Source organism: Mus caroli, chromosome 17, assembly GCF_900094665.2.
Source record: "Mus caroli chromosome 17, CAROLI_EIJ_v1.1, whole genome shotgun sequence".
Taxonomy (NCBI): domain Eukaryota; kingdom Metazoa; phylum Chordata; class Mammalia; order Rodentia; family Muridae; genus Mus; species Mus caroli.
Genome location: NC_034586.1, coordinates 26970823 through 26987024, shown reverse-complemented (window position 1 = coordinate 26987024; position 16202 = coordinate 26970823). Strand labels below are relative to the sequence as shown.

General features: G+C 52.0%; 1 protein-coding gene across 1 annotated transcript in view; it reads right to left on the bottom strand.

Annotated features, from left to right (window-relative positions):
- Positions 1 to 1996: 1996 nt before the first annotated feature.
- Abcg1 (ATP binding cassette subfamily G member 1) overlaps positions 1997 to 16202 on the bottom strand; it is a 58001-nt gene continuing 43795 nt past the window's right edge. The window contains exons 6-15 of the mRNA XM_021185953.1: positions 13745 to 13890; positions 12287 to 12410; positions 11697 to 11811; positions 9397 to 9545; positions 9131 to 9232; positions 8160 to 8328; positions 6742 to 6842; positions 6421 to 6579; positions 4749 to 4867; positions 1997 to 3727 (exon numbers count right to left, since the gene is read on the bottom strand). Of these exons, the coding sequence (XP_021041612.1) occupies positions 3499 to 3727; positions 4749 to 4867; positions 6421 to 6579; positions 6742 to 6842; positions 8160 to 8328; positions 9131 to 9232; positions 9397 to 9545; positions 11697 to 11811; positions 12287 to 12410; positions 13745 to 13890 (1413 nt within the window). The 3' untranslated portion in view covers positions 1997 to 3498. The remainder of the gene's footprint in view (positions 3728 to 4748; positions 4868 to 6420; positions 6580 to 6741; positions 6843 to 8159; positions 8329 to 9130; positions 9233 to 9396; positions 9546 to 11696; positions 11812 to 12286; positions 12411 to 13744; positions 13891 to 16202) is intronic.

Here is a 16202-nt window from a genome sequence, read left to right as displayed (position 1 = left end):
GAGTAAAGGTGACTGGGAAGGACTTGGAGGCCACTGGGCTACTGATGTGAAGGGCAAGCTACAGAATAACCCTATTGGACATGCGCGAGAGTGGGCCTGCCCATGTGCACAGCGTGCACGCAAGTGCATGTTCAAAATCACAGATAAACATTCAATCCCGAAGTACACAGACACCAGTGCGTCTGACCCGTGGTGGCCCACTAGTGCTGTCTAGGAAAGAACGGGGCCACCCCCACTGAGATGCAAGCAAGGCTGGCCTCTGGGTGGGCTAAAGGCATTCATCATGGGCTCTTGGGATGTAAATCCCTCAGGGGACAGAGAGCAGACTGGCCACTCCCCTCTGCCTTCTCTTGAGTGGTAGAGCAACTGACCGAGTAGGTAGCCACTGCACCCGAGTTGCATTTTGTGTTTGCACAATGACTGCTGGAAAAGCCAGAAAGCAGGGACTCAGACGTCTGACAGGGGCTCTGATGGCCCTCAGTACCTTGCCAGCCCCTCCCCGCCCCAATGCTACCCAGAGAAAGAGAGAGTAGCTGCCCATGGGAGTAAGCTCCAAAGGAAGGTGTCTTCCCTGGCCTCAGGGCCTGGAACAGGGGGGAAATCAGATCAATGAAGGTTTGATGGGTGACTACTAGATGGAGAAGCCAGAAGGGATTGCACTGTGCCCAGACACTTCCCAAGGGAAGGTGTTTGCCTTCAGTCTGTTTTTCTGTTGTCAGGGGCACACTTGGGTGTTTTCTGCTTTGCAGATATTGTCTGCCCTCTGCCTTGGGTTTGGGTTTCTCAGAAATTCTAAGCTTCATGTTCCATTTTCTGGTCCTAATGGGTGCCTCTCTCCACCTCCAGGTGAAGAAGAAAGATTCTTGCCCCTACTGTGTGCAATGTTCGCTGACTCATCCCCCCCCCCCAGAAGTAAAACCAGAGAGTTTAACTCTCTCTGGACAAAGGGCAGAAGAGGAGGCAGGAGAGGCTGTGGGGGGTGGGGTGGACAAAGAAACGGGTAGACAGAGGCTAGCAGCCCCACCCTTATGCCCGGCCTTTTCTGAGCCTCAATCTGACACAGCCCCACAGGCCTCTCTCACTGACAAGGCCCTGTAAATTCTGTCCTTGGGCTGTTGTTTTTTACATGAGGACTTTTATTTGATCAGCCAACAGCAGGAGGTGGTGTAGCCTTAAACCCAATGCAATCCTTCCTTTCAACTGAAGGAACTCACCTAGAGAGGAAAGGAAGGCTTCCAGGGAACCCAACTGTGAGGGAAGTCTGACTTTAATGTCCGTGGCAGGTAGGTGCACACTTCCAGGTATCTCCTACCATGACTAAGACCAATGGGAAGAAGAAGAAGAAAAGGGAATGGTCTAGAAATCCAGACAGCATCTCTGGGATTCAGGCTATGTATGGGGAAAGGCAGAACCACACACCATGGCCCCTATGGACAGTGGATGAGGGTCAAGGGTGCAGAGTGCCCTAGGATGGCTGTCAGCCTTCCTCGAGTCTGCAGAGCTTGAACAATGCTGGGTGACTTCTGACCCCTCGCCTGTTCTGGTCAACATCCTTTATCAACTTCCCAGGATACCCTGTCCTGCAACAGCCTGCCAACTCTTGTATCCTGAGCTTAGACTCTGCCCCGTGGAAGGATCCCATGGCACTCTCACTTACATAGGGTGAGTGACAAGCAGGTCTCAGGGTGGAGGAGAAACCTGGACAGGAAAGAATCCCTCCAGAGGCCGAGGAACCTTTCCAGAGTGAAACATGGGCCACCCTGCCTGTGACTAACAGCACAGAGCTCTCCGAGGAGACAGAGCCTGCCGGGCATGACCCACCATGCCAAGACATGCGTGCGGGCATAGATGGAATGGGTCCTTTGGCACCAACCCCACCAAGTGCCAGACTGAGGTCTGTCCACCCAACACCCATTCCTTTCAGACTTCACAGCTAATAGCAGCCAGTTCCTCTCTGGACGCCATGCCTAATTTATCTTGAAATTAAATGAAGACCTTTTTGGTGTTTTCTTTTTTAATGAAGACTTTTTTTTTTTTATAAAGGCGAATCGTGTCCCTGGTTAAAAGCTGAGTCTAGAAGGCAAGGCCGTGTTTGTATAGAACAAGCAAACCGAAAATTACATCATAATACGCATTTCAATTGTGTGTTCTCTATAAAAAAGATCTAGGAGTGTAAAAAATAAAAAGAATCTCTAAAGAGTTCCAAAGCACATTATCCATGCGGTAAGTAAAATTCGGACCCTTATCATTCTCTACAGATAAGATACGAAAGCATCAAGGCCACAGCCGAGGAATCTCAGGACCTGTCAAGACATGATCTAGTGCAATTACTTACAGGTGGGGAAACTGAGGCTCACAGGGGTTAAACTGACCTACCCTCAAAAATAGAGACTTCTGTAGGAGGCTGACCTTAGATGGCAGTGCTCTGGAAGAGGCGAGCAGCTGCATTTTCTTAACGGGGACATCCATGGCACCTCCCCTTCCACTCAGCCGGCCTGCCCATCCTTGACACCCCACGGCTCCCCTCAAGTTGGAGGGATACACCCAATATGTCCCCAGGCCGGCTTCCCAGGCTCGGTGGAGGTAGTTAATGTGATTCATGAAGAAAGGGGAAATGGGTCTTTAAACATCCACAGAGTGGATCGAGTATTTCTTGAGCAAAATGAAAGTGGCTGGAAAACTAGGAAGAGTTTTAAGCTAAGAAGCACATGAGAAAGGAAGTCTGGGAGGAGCCTGCCAAGTACCCCAGCACTGTCTGCATTGTGTTGCGTTGCGTTGCGTTAGTCCCTGCTGCCCCAGCGCAGCTGGTGTGGTGTCGCCCTCACCCGGAGCCTGCATTTGACCTTCTCTGGTTTTATTTGTGAGGCCTCCTTGGTGACTTGGTTGGACTCTTCTGTTTCCAAGCAAAAACACATCTTTTACCCTGAATAAGTCCCTCAAGAAGTACTAAAAAGATACAATCTCTCGAAGCGAATGAAATTTATCGACTTTGGCTCGGAAAGTGACTTCATCAGAAATGAGAGGAACTTTAGAAGGCTGAGACCTTAAGAGAAGACGGTCCTCAGGTGGCCTCTGCGCCCGCTAGGTGTGGACCTTTCCCCCCAAGATATCCACTTCTCTGGGGACCAACTCGGCCAACACTCCTCATCTGGGGCCAGTGTGTCCTGGACTCCGGGAGGAAGCCACTGTCCCCAGCTGGAGCACAGGATGACATTCTATGCCAGTTGTATTTTGAATCCCACATCTAAAAAAAAAAAAAAAAAGAAAAAAAAAACAAAAACAAAAACCAACCGTCCTACATCTTCCTAGTTAGAAAAGGAAACGAACAGTTTCAACCCGGCGGGCAGAGGCGCTCAACACTGGTCATCGTCGGACCTGCGTGGCCTCCAGGTTGGGTTGGGAGAGTCTGTGTCACCAGGAGCAGGTGCGCTGCTACCTCCCAGCAGTGCCCTTGGTCACAATGTCTGCTTTGCCTCGTCGCTGGCTTGGAGGCGGTTTTTACCTCTCAGCCCGGATTTTGTATCTGAGGACAAAATAGGCGATGAGCCGCAGGGAGATGAAGAAGATGCCCAGGACGATGAAATCCAGGTACAGCTTCGCATTCTCCACGTCCAGCTCCCGCAGGATGGCCTCTGACTTCTGGAAGTGGCACGTCTCCGCGATGTCACAGTGCAGGTCTTCTCGGTCCAAGCCGTAGATGGACAGGATGACCCCTTCGAAGCCATATCTAGGGAGAGGAGGAGCGCCAGGTGTGAAGGGCAGGCCTGGCTGAAGGTCACTAGGCTGGCTCTCCATGATCAGCGGCCCCCTCCCCTGCACCGCTTCCTGACTTTACTATGGCTGCTAGTCCTGAGTCGGCCCTGGACCAGCCTCCTACCTTTGTTCACAATCCTGTTTCTTCCAAGGCCACCAGAGAAAATGCAAACTGAAATGAACCCCGCTTAAGCCACTGGGGCGATAAATAAATAAATAAATAAATAAATAACATATTTGGCTTCCTTCTGAGCCTGCACACCTTTTCATGGTTAGGACCTGTTATGGGTTTGGATATCCTGGCAAGAACACTGGAGCATTTAAATAAAGCCTCTTTGGACCAGCCTTGTTTTGCAGAACAAAAGGAGGGATCTTCAGATGAAAGGCGCTGGTGTCCGGTTTCCCAGGATTGGCAAGCAGACAGGCAGCTGAAACTCTGTACAACTGGCTTTGTGTCTGTCTTGTTCTCCTAAACAATGTAGTGGGGTCTAAGCTGACACTCTTGGAAACTCTTGTTCCCAGCGTGGACCTTTGTGACTGCAGCTGAGGGTCGGGGGTGAGGACACAGGCCAAGTACTAGGGGCAGACATCGACTGCCCAGGGAATGCCCAGTGTGCAGAGTCACTCAGCAGAGGGGCAGAGACTCTGGTAGACCCTGGACCTAGGTGGTCAGAAAATCCTTGTTGGAAGGCACTGGGGTGTTTGAGAGAGAGCATGCTGTGCGCCAGGTGCTTGGTTCAGGTTTTATAACCATGACCTCATTATGGCACTTTTCCCATAAAATACAGACACTCCCTTGGGAACACCCAGAATAGGAGGGCATGTCATAGCATCTCCAGGGTATGAGACTATATGTGCTTGTGTGCACTGGAGAGGCACAAAACTAAGGGAGACATAGAGGAAGATCCTTGGATGCTGATTTAGCTCCATTAATGCTCAGTTCTTGGACCCGCCCCTTCTGCCCCCACACCCCTGCCACTACCGCCTGCAGGTACCTGACGTAGGAGATGTAGGACATCCACTGCAGGTAGGCTGGGATGGTGTCAAAGCTGACAAAGAATCCGGAGAAGAGCAGGACGGGGATGGCTGTCACGGGACCCACAAATGTCGCAACCTGGAGTGAGATGCAGCGGGACATGAAAGGCATTCGCTGCAAGGGGGGAGGGTTATCTCACCCACTCAGGTGACCCTGAGGATATCCCAGTGGCTGGAAAGGAAGTGTGTCAAAGGGCTAGAGTCTTCCTGGGCTGGCCAAGATGTCCAGGATGGTGACCAAGAATGTTCCTTGGTGGGGCCAAAAGTTAATCTCCTGAAGAGAGGCCCTGAGACCCCAGCTGAGGAAGGGTGCTAAACGAAATCAATGGCATTTCCTGAAGGCAGAGCCCAATATTTTCTGGGAGTGGTCTCTGAGGAGTCTTAGTGAGCAGTTTATAGCTGTACCTGGAGCTGATAATTGGGTAGGGCCACCTCTCTGGGGGATCCCACCTAGAGGCAAAGATGAGTCATCAACCTGCTGTGACACCAAATGCCAGAGATGGGTTTTGAGGACCCCATGGGGGCCCATCTAGTGGATCCCTCTTCTGGGGTCCTGCTGTCCCCTGAGAGCTAAGGACAACACCCAGCAGGCTGCAAGTGGCAGCTCCCAACAGCCAGGCTCTGCAGGAAAGACTCTAAGGTGTGGCTGTGCTGTGCGTGTTTTATGTGTGTATGTGTTGTTCATAAATGAGCTAAAGAGCATCCAGCATCTAGTCAGATACATCCTCTGGGGTCCTCTAGGGGGAAGGTCTGAGAAGGTGAGATGGAGGGATGGTGTCAACATTAGGGGACAAAGCCATCTATGGAAGCAGCATGGTTCTGATGTCTACATGGGACTGGCAAGGGTGCACAGGCCACATTGAGGTGAAAGGTCAACATAGGGTGACAGATACTCTTCCACTGGCCTGATTTGGGATTGGGATGTCCCAGCCTCTTCTCTGGGGTGTTGTCTTTGGCCCTTATGGCAATGCTATGAGACAGATACCATACAGATACAGGTTCCACCTCTGAGTGAGGAACCTAGACCCTGGAGAGCTGGAAGCCACTGTTGGGAACACCAGAGATGAACTGGGAAGCAGGTGGTACCCAGGAGCCCTTGGAACATGGCACGGGACCTTAAGAGCCTCCAATGGCTATGGTTTGTAAAGGCAGGGGAGGCAATTTGGGGACTGGAGATGAGGCCAGGCTCAAAGACACAGAGAAGAGCTATGTGAGGCTCTGGGTGAGATGAAAAGTGGGTATCCACCACTGGTGTGCCAAAGGGTGGCTAAGCGAACCTACTGAGGCAAGGCTAGAGGTGTGGAGAGCTTGGTCTCTGTGCCAGCTGTGTGATGCCAACAAGTCAAGGTCCTTAGTCTTCCCTACCTGTAAAATGGGTGTGCTTGGTATGACATGAGCTGACATTTAGAACTCATGTCTGGGTGTGTGCAGTATGTAGTCCCAGCCACCCTGCAAGTCCCTATTGTAAGAAGGCCATTCTGATTGTTGAAGATGCTAATTCGTTCCTGTGAGAACACCCTAGAAGTTAGACACCTATAAGTTAACAACAGAGTGAAGTGTTCACTGAGCCCCATAGTTAGACAGAGGAGACAGACAGAAGCCCAGTGCTGCTCAGCACTTCCTTGGCTGTACCTGCAGGGATGTGGATGCAGCTCCAATCAGTAGGCCTAAGGACTGGGCCACCAGTGACGTCATGGTACCCAGAGCAGCGAACAGCACAAAACGCACAGCGTCCGACGGCTGGGACGTCATCCAGTACACGATGCTGCAGTAGGCCACGGGGAACATGATCTGCAAGTACAGGGCCTGTGTCCCCGTAGGGTTCTGCTTGTCTCCCGCCCCCAGGGCCCTTACTCTTCTCAGCAGAACACTGGTGGAAACCAGTCCCACCCAGCTCTTGTGGGGTGTGGACAATGTCTGTTCCCTCTGGCAAATCACTGGTGGCTCGCATACCTGAAAGGGGACATCGGCCATGGTCTTTGCCAGGTAGTAGGCCTTCAGGCTGTACCAGTAGTTCAGGTGCTCCCGGAGGAAGACACTCATCTCCAGGGGAACTACAACAAGAAGGCAGGCAGAAGAGACTGGTTGGGTAGGCACAGCCAGGGATTCAGATACACACATGGATGAGCCCTGGGGCTTCTGACCTATGTCACAGTGTGGGCCCCCAACACGCCAGACCTCAGACTTTAAACAAAAGATGAAACCTACATTCACTGGTCTAGAAAAAAAAAAACCACCAGCTGTTTCTCTAATAGCAAGAGCTGCATCTTTAATCCTAGTACTTGGGAGGCAGAGGCGAGCAGATCTCTGTGAGTTTGTGGCCAGTCTGGTCTACAGCTCAAGTTCCTGGACAGCCAGGGCTATACAGAGAAACCCTGTCTTGAAAAACTGAAAAGGTACATTCCATGATGGTTTGAATGAGGAATGTCCCCTATAGGTGAACACTTGGTCCCCAGTTGGCTGTGCTGTTTGGGGGAAGTTATGGATCCTTTAGGAGGTAGAGCCTTGTGGGAGGAAGTACATCCCATGAGGGGTGGGGCTTTAAGAATTGACAGCCTTGACCCATTTCCTGTTTCCACTCTCCACTTCCTGCTCCTGCGGGTGCGCTGCACCTTCCCCACCATGACAGAGGCTGGCTCTGGGACTGTACACCCACTAAACACTTTCTTCTCTAAGCTGCTGTTGTTTGTGAGATTTTATTATAGCAGCAAAGAAAGAAATCAATCCAAGTGGTCCCATGAAGACCCAGAGTGGACCAAGTCCCTGACAAAACCAAGTGTCCTCATGGTGGCTAATGGGACCATTCTGGCCAGCATTATCTCTGATGGGCTCACCGGCTCTCTAATCCAAAGAGATTGGCCATAGCTGGCCGTCCAGGCTATCTGCACACCTGAACTCTACTGGTCAGATAGGTGCAGCCAAACTGAGGGTCTCTTAAATAGCAGACTTTGGGGAACTGCCTTCCATCATGCCCTGCTGCCTTTCACTGAGATCTGATCATCTGTACTAAACACAGTGTGTGTGTGTGTGTGTGTGTGTGTGTGTGTGTGTGTGTGTGTGACATATATGCAAATGCCCAAAGACCAGAGGCACTGGATCTCCTAGAGCTGAAGTTACATGTGGCTGTGAGCCATTCAACATGGATGCTAGAAACCAAATCCAGATCCTCAAAAAGGGCAGTATGTTCTTTCTCCCGAACCTACTATACTATAGTTTCTTATCCAACAGTAAACACAACACAACTTGTTTCATCAACAATATAAAGGTTGGATTTGAAGCATCAAGACCTGTAAAAGCCCAGCACAGTCCAGGCAAGGCCTCTGTCCCCAAGCCTGGGTAGGAGTCCCAGCTAGAAGGAACAGGACACTCACAGGTCAGAACGGTGGGCATGAGGGCAGCAAACATGAGGAACAGCATGGAGAAGAACAGGAAGCCAGAGTTGCTCAGGACCTTCTTGGCTTCATTCCCAATCCCCAGGTACAGCAGGCCAATGAGCAGGCCGATCCCAATGTGCGAGGTGATTCGCAGGTGTGTCAGGACCTAAGGGGGCAGGCACAGCTTTTACCCGGGGCACAGGAGAGAGGGGACAGGGCCAAGGCCACCAGAAGCATCGGATTCTGACTCCCATGACAGCAGATCATACGAGACCCCTGCCCTTTCCTCCAGGGAAATAACCAGAGTCTGTATCAAGTACATTCATTCATGCACACACACGTTCTCGCACACATGCATGCACACACGCATGCACACACGCACGCACACACGCACGCACATACACACTCTGAGCTCATGTACTACTAAAACTATGGTTTGTTGCTTCTATTCAAATCTAGCAAACTGGGCCTGCCTCCCGGCAGAGGAGACAAAGCAATGTTGGGGATGGTTCTACAGGAGACCCTCACTAGCTGTGAATTGGGTTGCTATGAGCCTGGGCCCACATGGTAAATCTCAGGTCTTCTAGCTCAGGGCCCCGAGGCTACACCTAGACTTCAGCCTTCCCTGGCAGGCTACCTAGTGGCCACTGGACCACAGTGTTATCAAACCTCCATCATCTCCTGCCTCCCTCTCTGCGTGAACCCAGTCCTCGGTCTCCCTCTGGCACTTTCCCGCAGGTCCATACTGGAGCTCTCCAGTTTGGGGTTTGGAGTGAGAAGAGAGATGGGGCCAAGCCCACCTCGACCCACGCAGTACATGTATGACATCAGCAAGACACACAACGAACACAGATGCCTTGGGGCCTTTTGTTACTGCAGCACAATAGTGATAGCTGACTGATGCAAACTGAGAAACAGCAACTGGAAAGTGTGCTTGCAGGAGGGGGCGAGGAAGCAGATGCCCTTACCGAGTCCCGCATGATGCTGAGGAAGGTCCTCTTGAAGAGGATGCAGAACTGAGTGAGGCAGCTGGCCGAGAAGCTATGGCAACCTTCCATGGAGGCGGAGTCCTGAGGAAGCACAGCGAAGGAAGGTGGTGAGTAAGCTGCTTGTTCGCCACACCCTCCCTGGCCAGGAAGGGCCTTTATGTAGCATAGCGTAGCATGTACATGCAGCACATGAGCTACCCGCAGGCGCTGTCTCCAGACCTCTCCCATCCCTTCACCTGCTTTACCTCTTCAGCAGGCCGGTGCCAAAGAAACGGGTTCACATCAGTGTCGCCCCCCAGGTCTCTCTTATAGTCAGCGTCACACATGCCCTCCCGCACGGCTCTCACCAGGCGACTGTTCTGATCCCCATACTCCCCTGATGCCACTTCCATGACTGTGGGAAACACAGAAGGTGACATGAGGCAGGGGCTTCTGGGAAGAATCACTGCGGTGCTGATGGGAACTGAAGGTCTCTGTTATAGCACAGCCCAAATGGCAATGTGAAAGCTTTAAAATGAGTTACACTTGGGGCTGGCCAACAGCCCCGGCAGCTGGTTGCCGACTGATGTCCGCTCACAACCTCCCACCAGTAAACCATTCATGGAGTCAGGAGGCCAGAAATGCAAACCCACAAATGTGCATGCCTCTTCACCATGACCACCTATCTGTACAGCATACACCAAATGCCTGCTCTGGACCAGCATGGGCTGCAGCGGAGGAAGCAGGGCTCCTTGCTCAAGTGCTGAGTATATAAAATGGTCCGCAGCAGAGGGCTGCTTCCAGCACTCAGGAGTTCACTACTCTGAGGCTGGGGACCATGGCCCACACCCCTCACCTCCCAGCAAGCAGCTCTCTCCTGGCTTTCCTCACTCACTTTCTCTGCCCTTCCTGGACCCTGTGCAAGTTCCCTCAGCCTAGACTTCTGTGGGTGACTAGGCTGACTCTTCCCACTTGCTCCGTGGTGAGGACAGTTTGCTGCCGTCTAGACACCTCTGTATCCGGCTCCTTCCTTTAGCACCTCCCTGAGTAGCACAGCCCTCATCTGAGTACCATGTCACTGATGTCCAGAGACTCCTCCTCCCTGGTACCCCTTAGCAAACCCGTGACCGCTTTTCTATGTGCACATTAGGCGGAAGCCAGGACATATCTGAACCAGCATCACGCAGAGCGCTGGGCAAGCCCTCAGCAATGCCCAATCCATCTCTAAACTCCTTGCCTAGCCTCTTCACTCCTAAAGTGCCACAGTCCCGCCAGAGGACCATCAGGGAAGAGCAACCTCTGGGAAGGGGCATGCTCACCTCACCAGATACCTCCACCTTCCCATGGGTCCACATTTCTCCCCGCTCCTGCTTATCCTCCTCTCCAGGATTCCATCTCCCTCCAACCCCCACTCAGTGGTGCCCATCACTGTTGCTCTGCTCTCTTATGTGAGGGAATAAGCCAATTGCAAACAAGACCTTTCCCTTGGCTTTGAAATGTTGCAGGATTTTCCCAGTCCAATTACAATAGTGCAGAGGAGGTCTGTGATTGGGCAGGGAAAGGGGAGGCGGAGTTAAGAGTTGCAGAGAGGAAGTGTCTCAGGGTAGGAGGTGAAGGAAGATGGCTGCAGACCAGAGTGGTGTTTTTGCCAGCCACAAGTAGTTGTGGTACCATAAGGTTAGATCAATTGGGATAAAGCTTTTATTATTATCAATTGGCTCTAAAATTATTGAATTGGCATCTTGTAAATTGTGATATTATTGATACATAAATCTGATTGATTAATTAAGCTTTAAGAGTCTTGATTTTACCGGGTTCCTGGGTATTGTGATGTGCAGCCGGGGGGTTGGCAGTTCCATTTAGTTCCTGGGATGTGGAATCACTGACTACATGGGTTTATGGCTAAGTACTAGCTGCTCCCAGGACAAGCGAGCCAGATGCTGCGGGGGCTATCTAGAGAGTTGGCAGTGGGGGCACACAGGAGCATGGCAGGGCCCCTCAGAGAGTTGGCGGGCAGGCTCCTTTTTGAATACTTCCCGCAATACTGAAATATACCCAGTTCTTCCCTTTAAGGGGCACTTTCCCCACCTGCCTCCTCCCCTCCCCACTTTGCGGCAGTCTGCTTCATGTAGGTAAGGAATGTTTGACAAGGGCCAAGATCCCCAGAACACAATTTGGAAAGTGACATATGGAACCCCAAGAGCTGTGTGGCCAGATGTCTGAGAGGAACACAGCTGTGGGAGAAAAGCCATAAACGAGGGCTGTCCAACTGGAACCTCTGGGTGGCTCTAAGTAGCAAGGGAAGCAATCAGGATGAAGGGTTGGTCCTAAGTTTAGTGACCGGTGTCCACATAGAAGGGTGAGGTCATGCAAAGACAGGGCAGATGCTGGCCATCAGATCAGTCCTCCGGGAAGAGAAGATGGCCTGGAGTTCTCATAGGATGGCCCTGCCCCATTGGTTAAGACATGCCAACAACTCCTGACACACACACATCACGTCAAAGTGGGACACACAAGACTGGGGGAGAGCCTCCCCTTTCCTTCCGGCTGGGCGGGCTCTACTCACCAAAGTCTGCTGGGTTGTGGTAGGTAGGGCAGTTCAGACCCAGATCCCTCAGATACGGCACGAGATTGGAGACCTTTCCCCGGTATACGCATTGTCCTTGACTTAGGACATAAAGCTAAGAGGAAGCAAAGAGAGAAAGGTATTAACCGCAGCCTTCACCTCTGCAGAGCAATGGCAGCTCTCACTCAGTCAGCCCTTCACGCATTTGGCCAGTGACTCATTCATTCATTCATTCATTCATTCATTCAGCCAGCCAGCCAGCCAGCCAGTCAGTCAGTCAGACAGTCAGTCAGTCAGTCAGTCAGTCAGTCAGACAGTCAGTCAGCCAGCCAGCCAGCCTGCCCATCGGTCAGCCAGCTTGTCAGTCAGCCAGTCAATTAGTTATTCAACCAGTCAGTCATTAATCAGTCAGTCAACCAGCTAGTTAACCAACCAGTCAGCCAATCACCCTGAAAACTAGTGGAAAGAATACAGACCTAGGGTCTCATTTTTTTCAGGCTATCTCTACCCTGTCAGGGATCTTAGGATGGAGTCTGGGGTAAGAATCCTGGGGTAGGTCAAGGACCTAGACAGGGGAGGGGGCCACACACCTGGTCAAAGAGCTCAAAGAGCTTGGCACTGGGCTGGTGGATGGTACAGACGATGGAGCGGCCACCCTGGGCCAGCCCTTTCATCAGAGACACCACTTGGAAGCAGGAGGCGCTGTCCAGGCCACTGCAAGTCAAAGACACCGTGAGATGCTAAAAATGTGAGGGACAAACTCAGTGCCCCAAGTCTTAGGGGTCCGGGCAGTCACTACAGAGGGAGGACCTGTAGCTGCACACACCTCCCCACCCCGCCCCACCCCACCCCCCAAGGCTGGGCTCTTCTCAGCCCCTGTAATTGTTCAAGGGTGATACTTCCACAGGGGCTGTATATGCTGTATGGTATTCTGACAAGGATACAGGAGAGAGCCCAGAAGATTCCCAAAGGCCCGGCTGTGGAATGGCGGAGGGGATCCCCACCTGCCTTGGGGAGAGACACCAGAACCGGCTAGGTAAATAGCTGGCCTCCAAAGTAAACAGCAAAGCCTGGTAGTCAGTAGTCACAATGCCACACCCTTCCCCCTACTTGGGCAGTTGGGGAGGGGGAGGGGTGCCCCTGCTGTTTATTGATTATATTGATGGCTTTTGTGGGGAGGCAGAGTCCTGAGGCTGGGGGGGGGCGGCGTGCCATGGCACCCCTGGGTGAGTTCTCTCCTCTCCTGCTTGAATTCCCAAGCCCCTCTTGCTTCCACTAGGAAGCTCCCAACAAGTGGGAGGAGCCACAGTGGGCACCTCTGAGCACCAGCTTTCTTCCAGGGCAGTGAGGCTGTGACAGGCAATTTTAAGGTTTCTTGAAGTTGTTTTGGGGGCCCACTGTGCGCTAGGCATTAGGCTGGGCTGAAATAGATGTGAACCTCCCTGGGATGCTAGGGATGGCTCTCAAGTTCAGTGGGCATCCACGAGACAAGCACCCGGTAGGAAGGAGACGAAGAAGTCTACGAGAAGTCAGTCAGGAGCAGCCCCGTGCAGCCAACCTATTTTGTTGGGAATGCCTGAATATAACATGCTTGGCAGAAAGGCAGGCTGATTAACTAGTGACCTGTGTATCTCCCCAAGGGTAAGCAGGTGTGCCCGGGACAGAAGTCAGGATTCACATGGTCACACGAAGGCAGTGAGCCACTTGGAATGGGAGGGACTGCAGGCCCTTTTCTCAGAGCACCCCACAACACTAGCCCTCAGGAAGCTACACCACGGAAAACTCGGGAACAGGGGAGCGTCGGACACTATGAAGGGATGTTTCCAAACTCCGACCATAGTTCCACACTCAGTACCCAAGGTCGCAAACACACAGAAGCCTCTGAGTCAGTGGCTTTGTCCTGTCACACCACAGATGGGGCAGTCTCTTGTAGCCCTTCCAAGGCCATACCAAGACAGCAAGGCCACCTCCAAAACCTCAGAACAGACTCTAGAAGTGACTCCCCCCTTCCCCCTGGTCAACAGTCCAGACCCCAGACACAGGCTTACCTGGTGGGCTCATCAAAGAACATGACAGGTGGGTTGTTGACCAGCTCCAGGGCAATGGCCAGGCGTTTCCGCTGGCCGCCTGAGAGGCTCCCCGTGCGTGTGTTGGCACAGGGCAGCAAGCCCAGGGCTGTCAGGATCTCTTTGACCTGTGAGCAAAAACAAAACAAAACAACAGAGTCTCTCTTAGGAAACAACCTTCCAACTTTATGGCTGTCAAGAACACATGCTGAGCCTGGCGGGATGTCCTGCTCTGCTGGGTATAACCCTGACAGTCCATACACAAATGTCTACAGTGCTGAGCTGTCCTAGGCCACCCCAAGTGAGTGGCCCTGTCTGGAGAGACAGGAAGAACTGTCAAGAGGCAAGAAGCAGCATTGAGGGTTCAAGCCAAGGGCTGGAGTCTTCGAGAATCCTCCAGCTGGTGAGACCTCATACCACCCTTCCCTTCTAAGCTAAGCCTAACATCTAGCACGAAGAAACGTCCTATAAATATTTGGTCAGTGGATGGATTAATGGACACATGAGTAGGTGGATAATCAGGCCTGTGACCAGCACCGACGTGTCATTGACCATCACGCTGTGATGACCTCAAAGTACCTTGCTGGACCCCCAACAGCTACCACCCTGTTTCTCATCTCACACAAAACATACGAACAATTCCCTTGCAAGTTTCCTAACGCACGCCCTGAGCCAGCTGTGTCATGAGGCCACTTAAACCATACACAGGTAAATGGATCAAGGCAGTGATCCGATCTGTATTATAACTGACACAGTGGCCACCCCATGCCCAGGGCCGTAGGGTAAAGGTTGAGAATAGTAACAGACATGGTTAGTTATGCAGAGAGTCCTCTGATTGGTCCACGATGGTGACCTAGTATTGGCTGAGGGAAACAAATGGGTCAGCAGGCTCTTGGGAAGCAGAGGCTGATCCAGCTACCACATCTCTGCCAGGCTCCTCTCCAGGGTGCTCAGTGATTCCCTCCAGAGTTTGCCCAGAGGCAGGACAGCTCTAAGACAGCCAGGCCCTGGTAGCCATACCAGAAGGATCTTGGCCAATAGCTTCTCTAGGGAGATGAGGTCATCTGAGAGGAGAAGAAGGCACAAAGGAGAAACTTTCCACTCTGGACATCTGAATTGTTTATGCGTGGTCTCTTCTTGCTCATACCCTCAACCCAGCACCACGGTCTCCTGGAATGCCATAGCTCTGGGAGATGGGGGCCAACCTGGGGACAGCTTCTGTGTGGCTGTCCTGGAAGGGCCAAAGAGGCAGGGCCATGATGGCCAACCTTATCTTTTAGGCATTTTTGTTTCTTGCTGCAGTGTCTGCTGTTTTTCTCAGCACAAGGCTTCCAAGCTCTTCCAGACACTAGCTGATCCTGCAGGGTGGCTGGGGTGGCTTCCTCCAGGGGGGCATTCCATACACAAAGCACACCCTGATTTCTTCAGGGAAGCTCATGGCAGGCAAGTGGAAACAGAGCCCAGCATTTGGTAGCTATCCTTCTGCCCACATGATGTATTTCTACATACAACCATCAGGCCTGGCCCTTTCTCTCCAACCTTGTCTTAGAAGTGACACTAACTACATAGGTTGGTTTGGGTATAAAAGTAGTTAGAAAAGAAAAACAAACAAAACAACTCCACAAGTTCATCTCTATGTTTCCCTAAATAAGCAAATGGAACAATACAAGAGAAAACAAAAATCCCCATGGCCACTTGAAATTCAAGTCCTCCTGGAGCCTCGCCCTCTGGGGACAGTTTCAGCAGCCCAAGACTGTCCATGGTGATCTCCCTCTCGAGGAAGCAGCTATAGATAGCAGAGAGCTCCTCGGGGTCAAGGTGCCATCTCTGGGAAACAAAGCAGGCTATGAACAGCATACTCCACAATGTGCTAGAACATTCCATTCCATTGTTCTCCCACACCCGATACACAGCATTCACCAAGGTGCTGCAGGGGCTGATGGGAAATGAGCCAGGGTAGTGTCCTGCTGCAGATCTGTCCTTGAGATGCTTGTCATGGGTTCTCAGATCTGAGAAATCCCATGGCAAGTGGAGTTTCTGGTCACACACACATGCCGGACATGGGATGGCCTCAAATCTACATAGTTGGCTCTCTGTGATACTCGGCATGGGCTATGGTTGGAGGACAGGTTTGGGCTTGTCTCTCTCGGAGACATTTCTTAGTGCAGAATAAATGGAGTCTGGGCATATGTTGAGAATCCTGTCAGACTGAGACCAAACTATGACATTTTCCAGAAAGTTCCAGGCTTCTCTAAAAGATGCCACTCCAGCAGCAAAATGGCCCAAGCTTCTGACCTTCAGGCTAAACTCCTCCCCAGTTACCTAGCAACACTGAAGACCATAAAAAGGGGTGCTCAGCCCCCACCACGCTCTCTTACTCTTCCGCTCTTACCTCTTCTCTCTCTCTCTCTCTCTCTCTCTCTCTCTCCTCCCCTCCCCT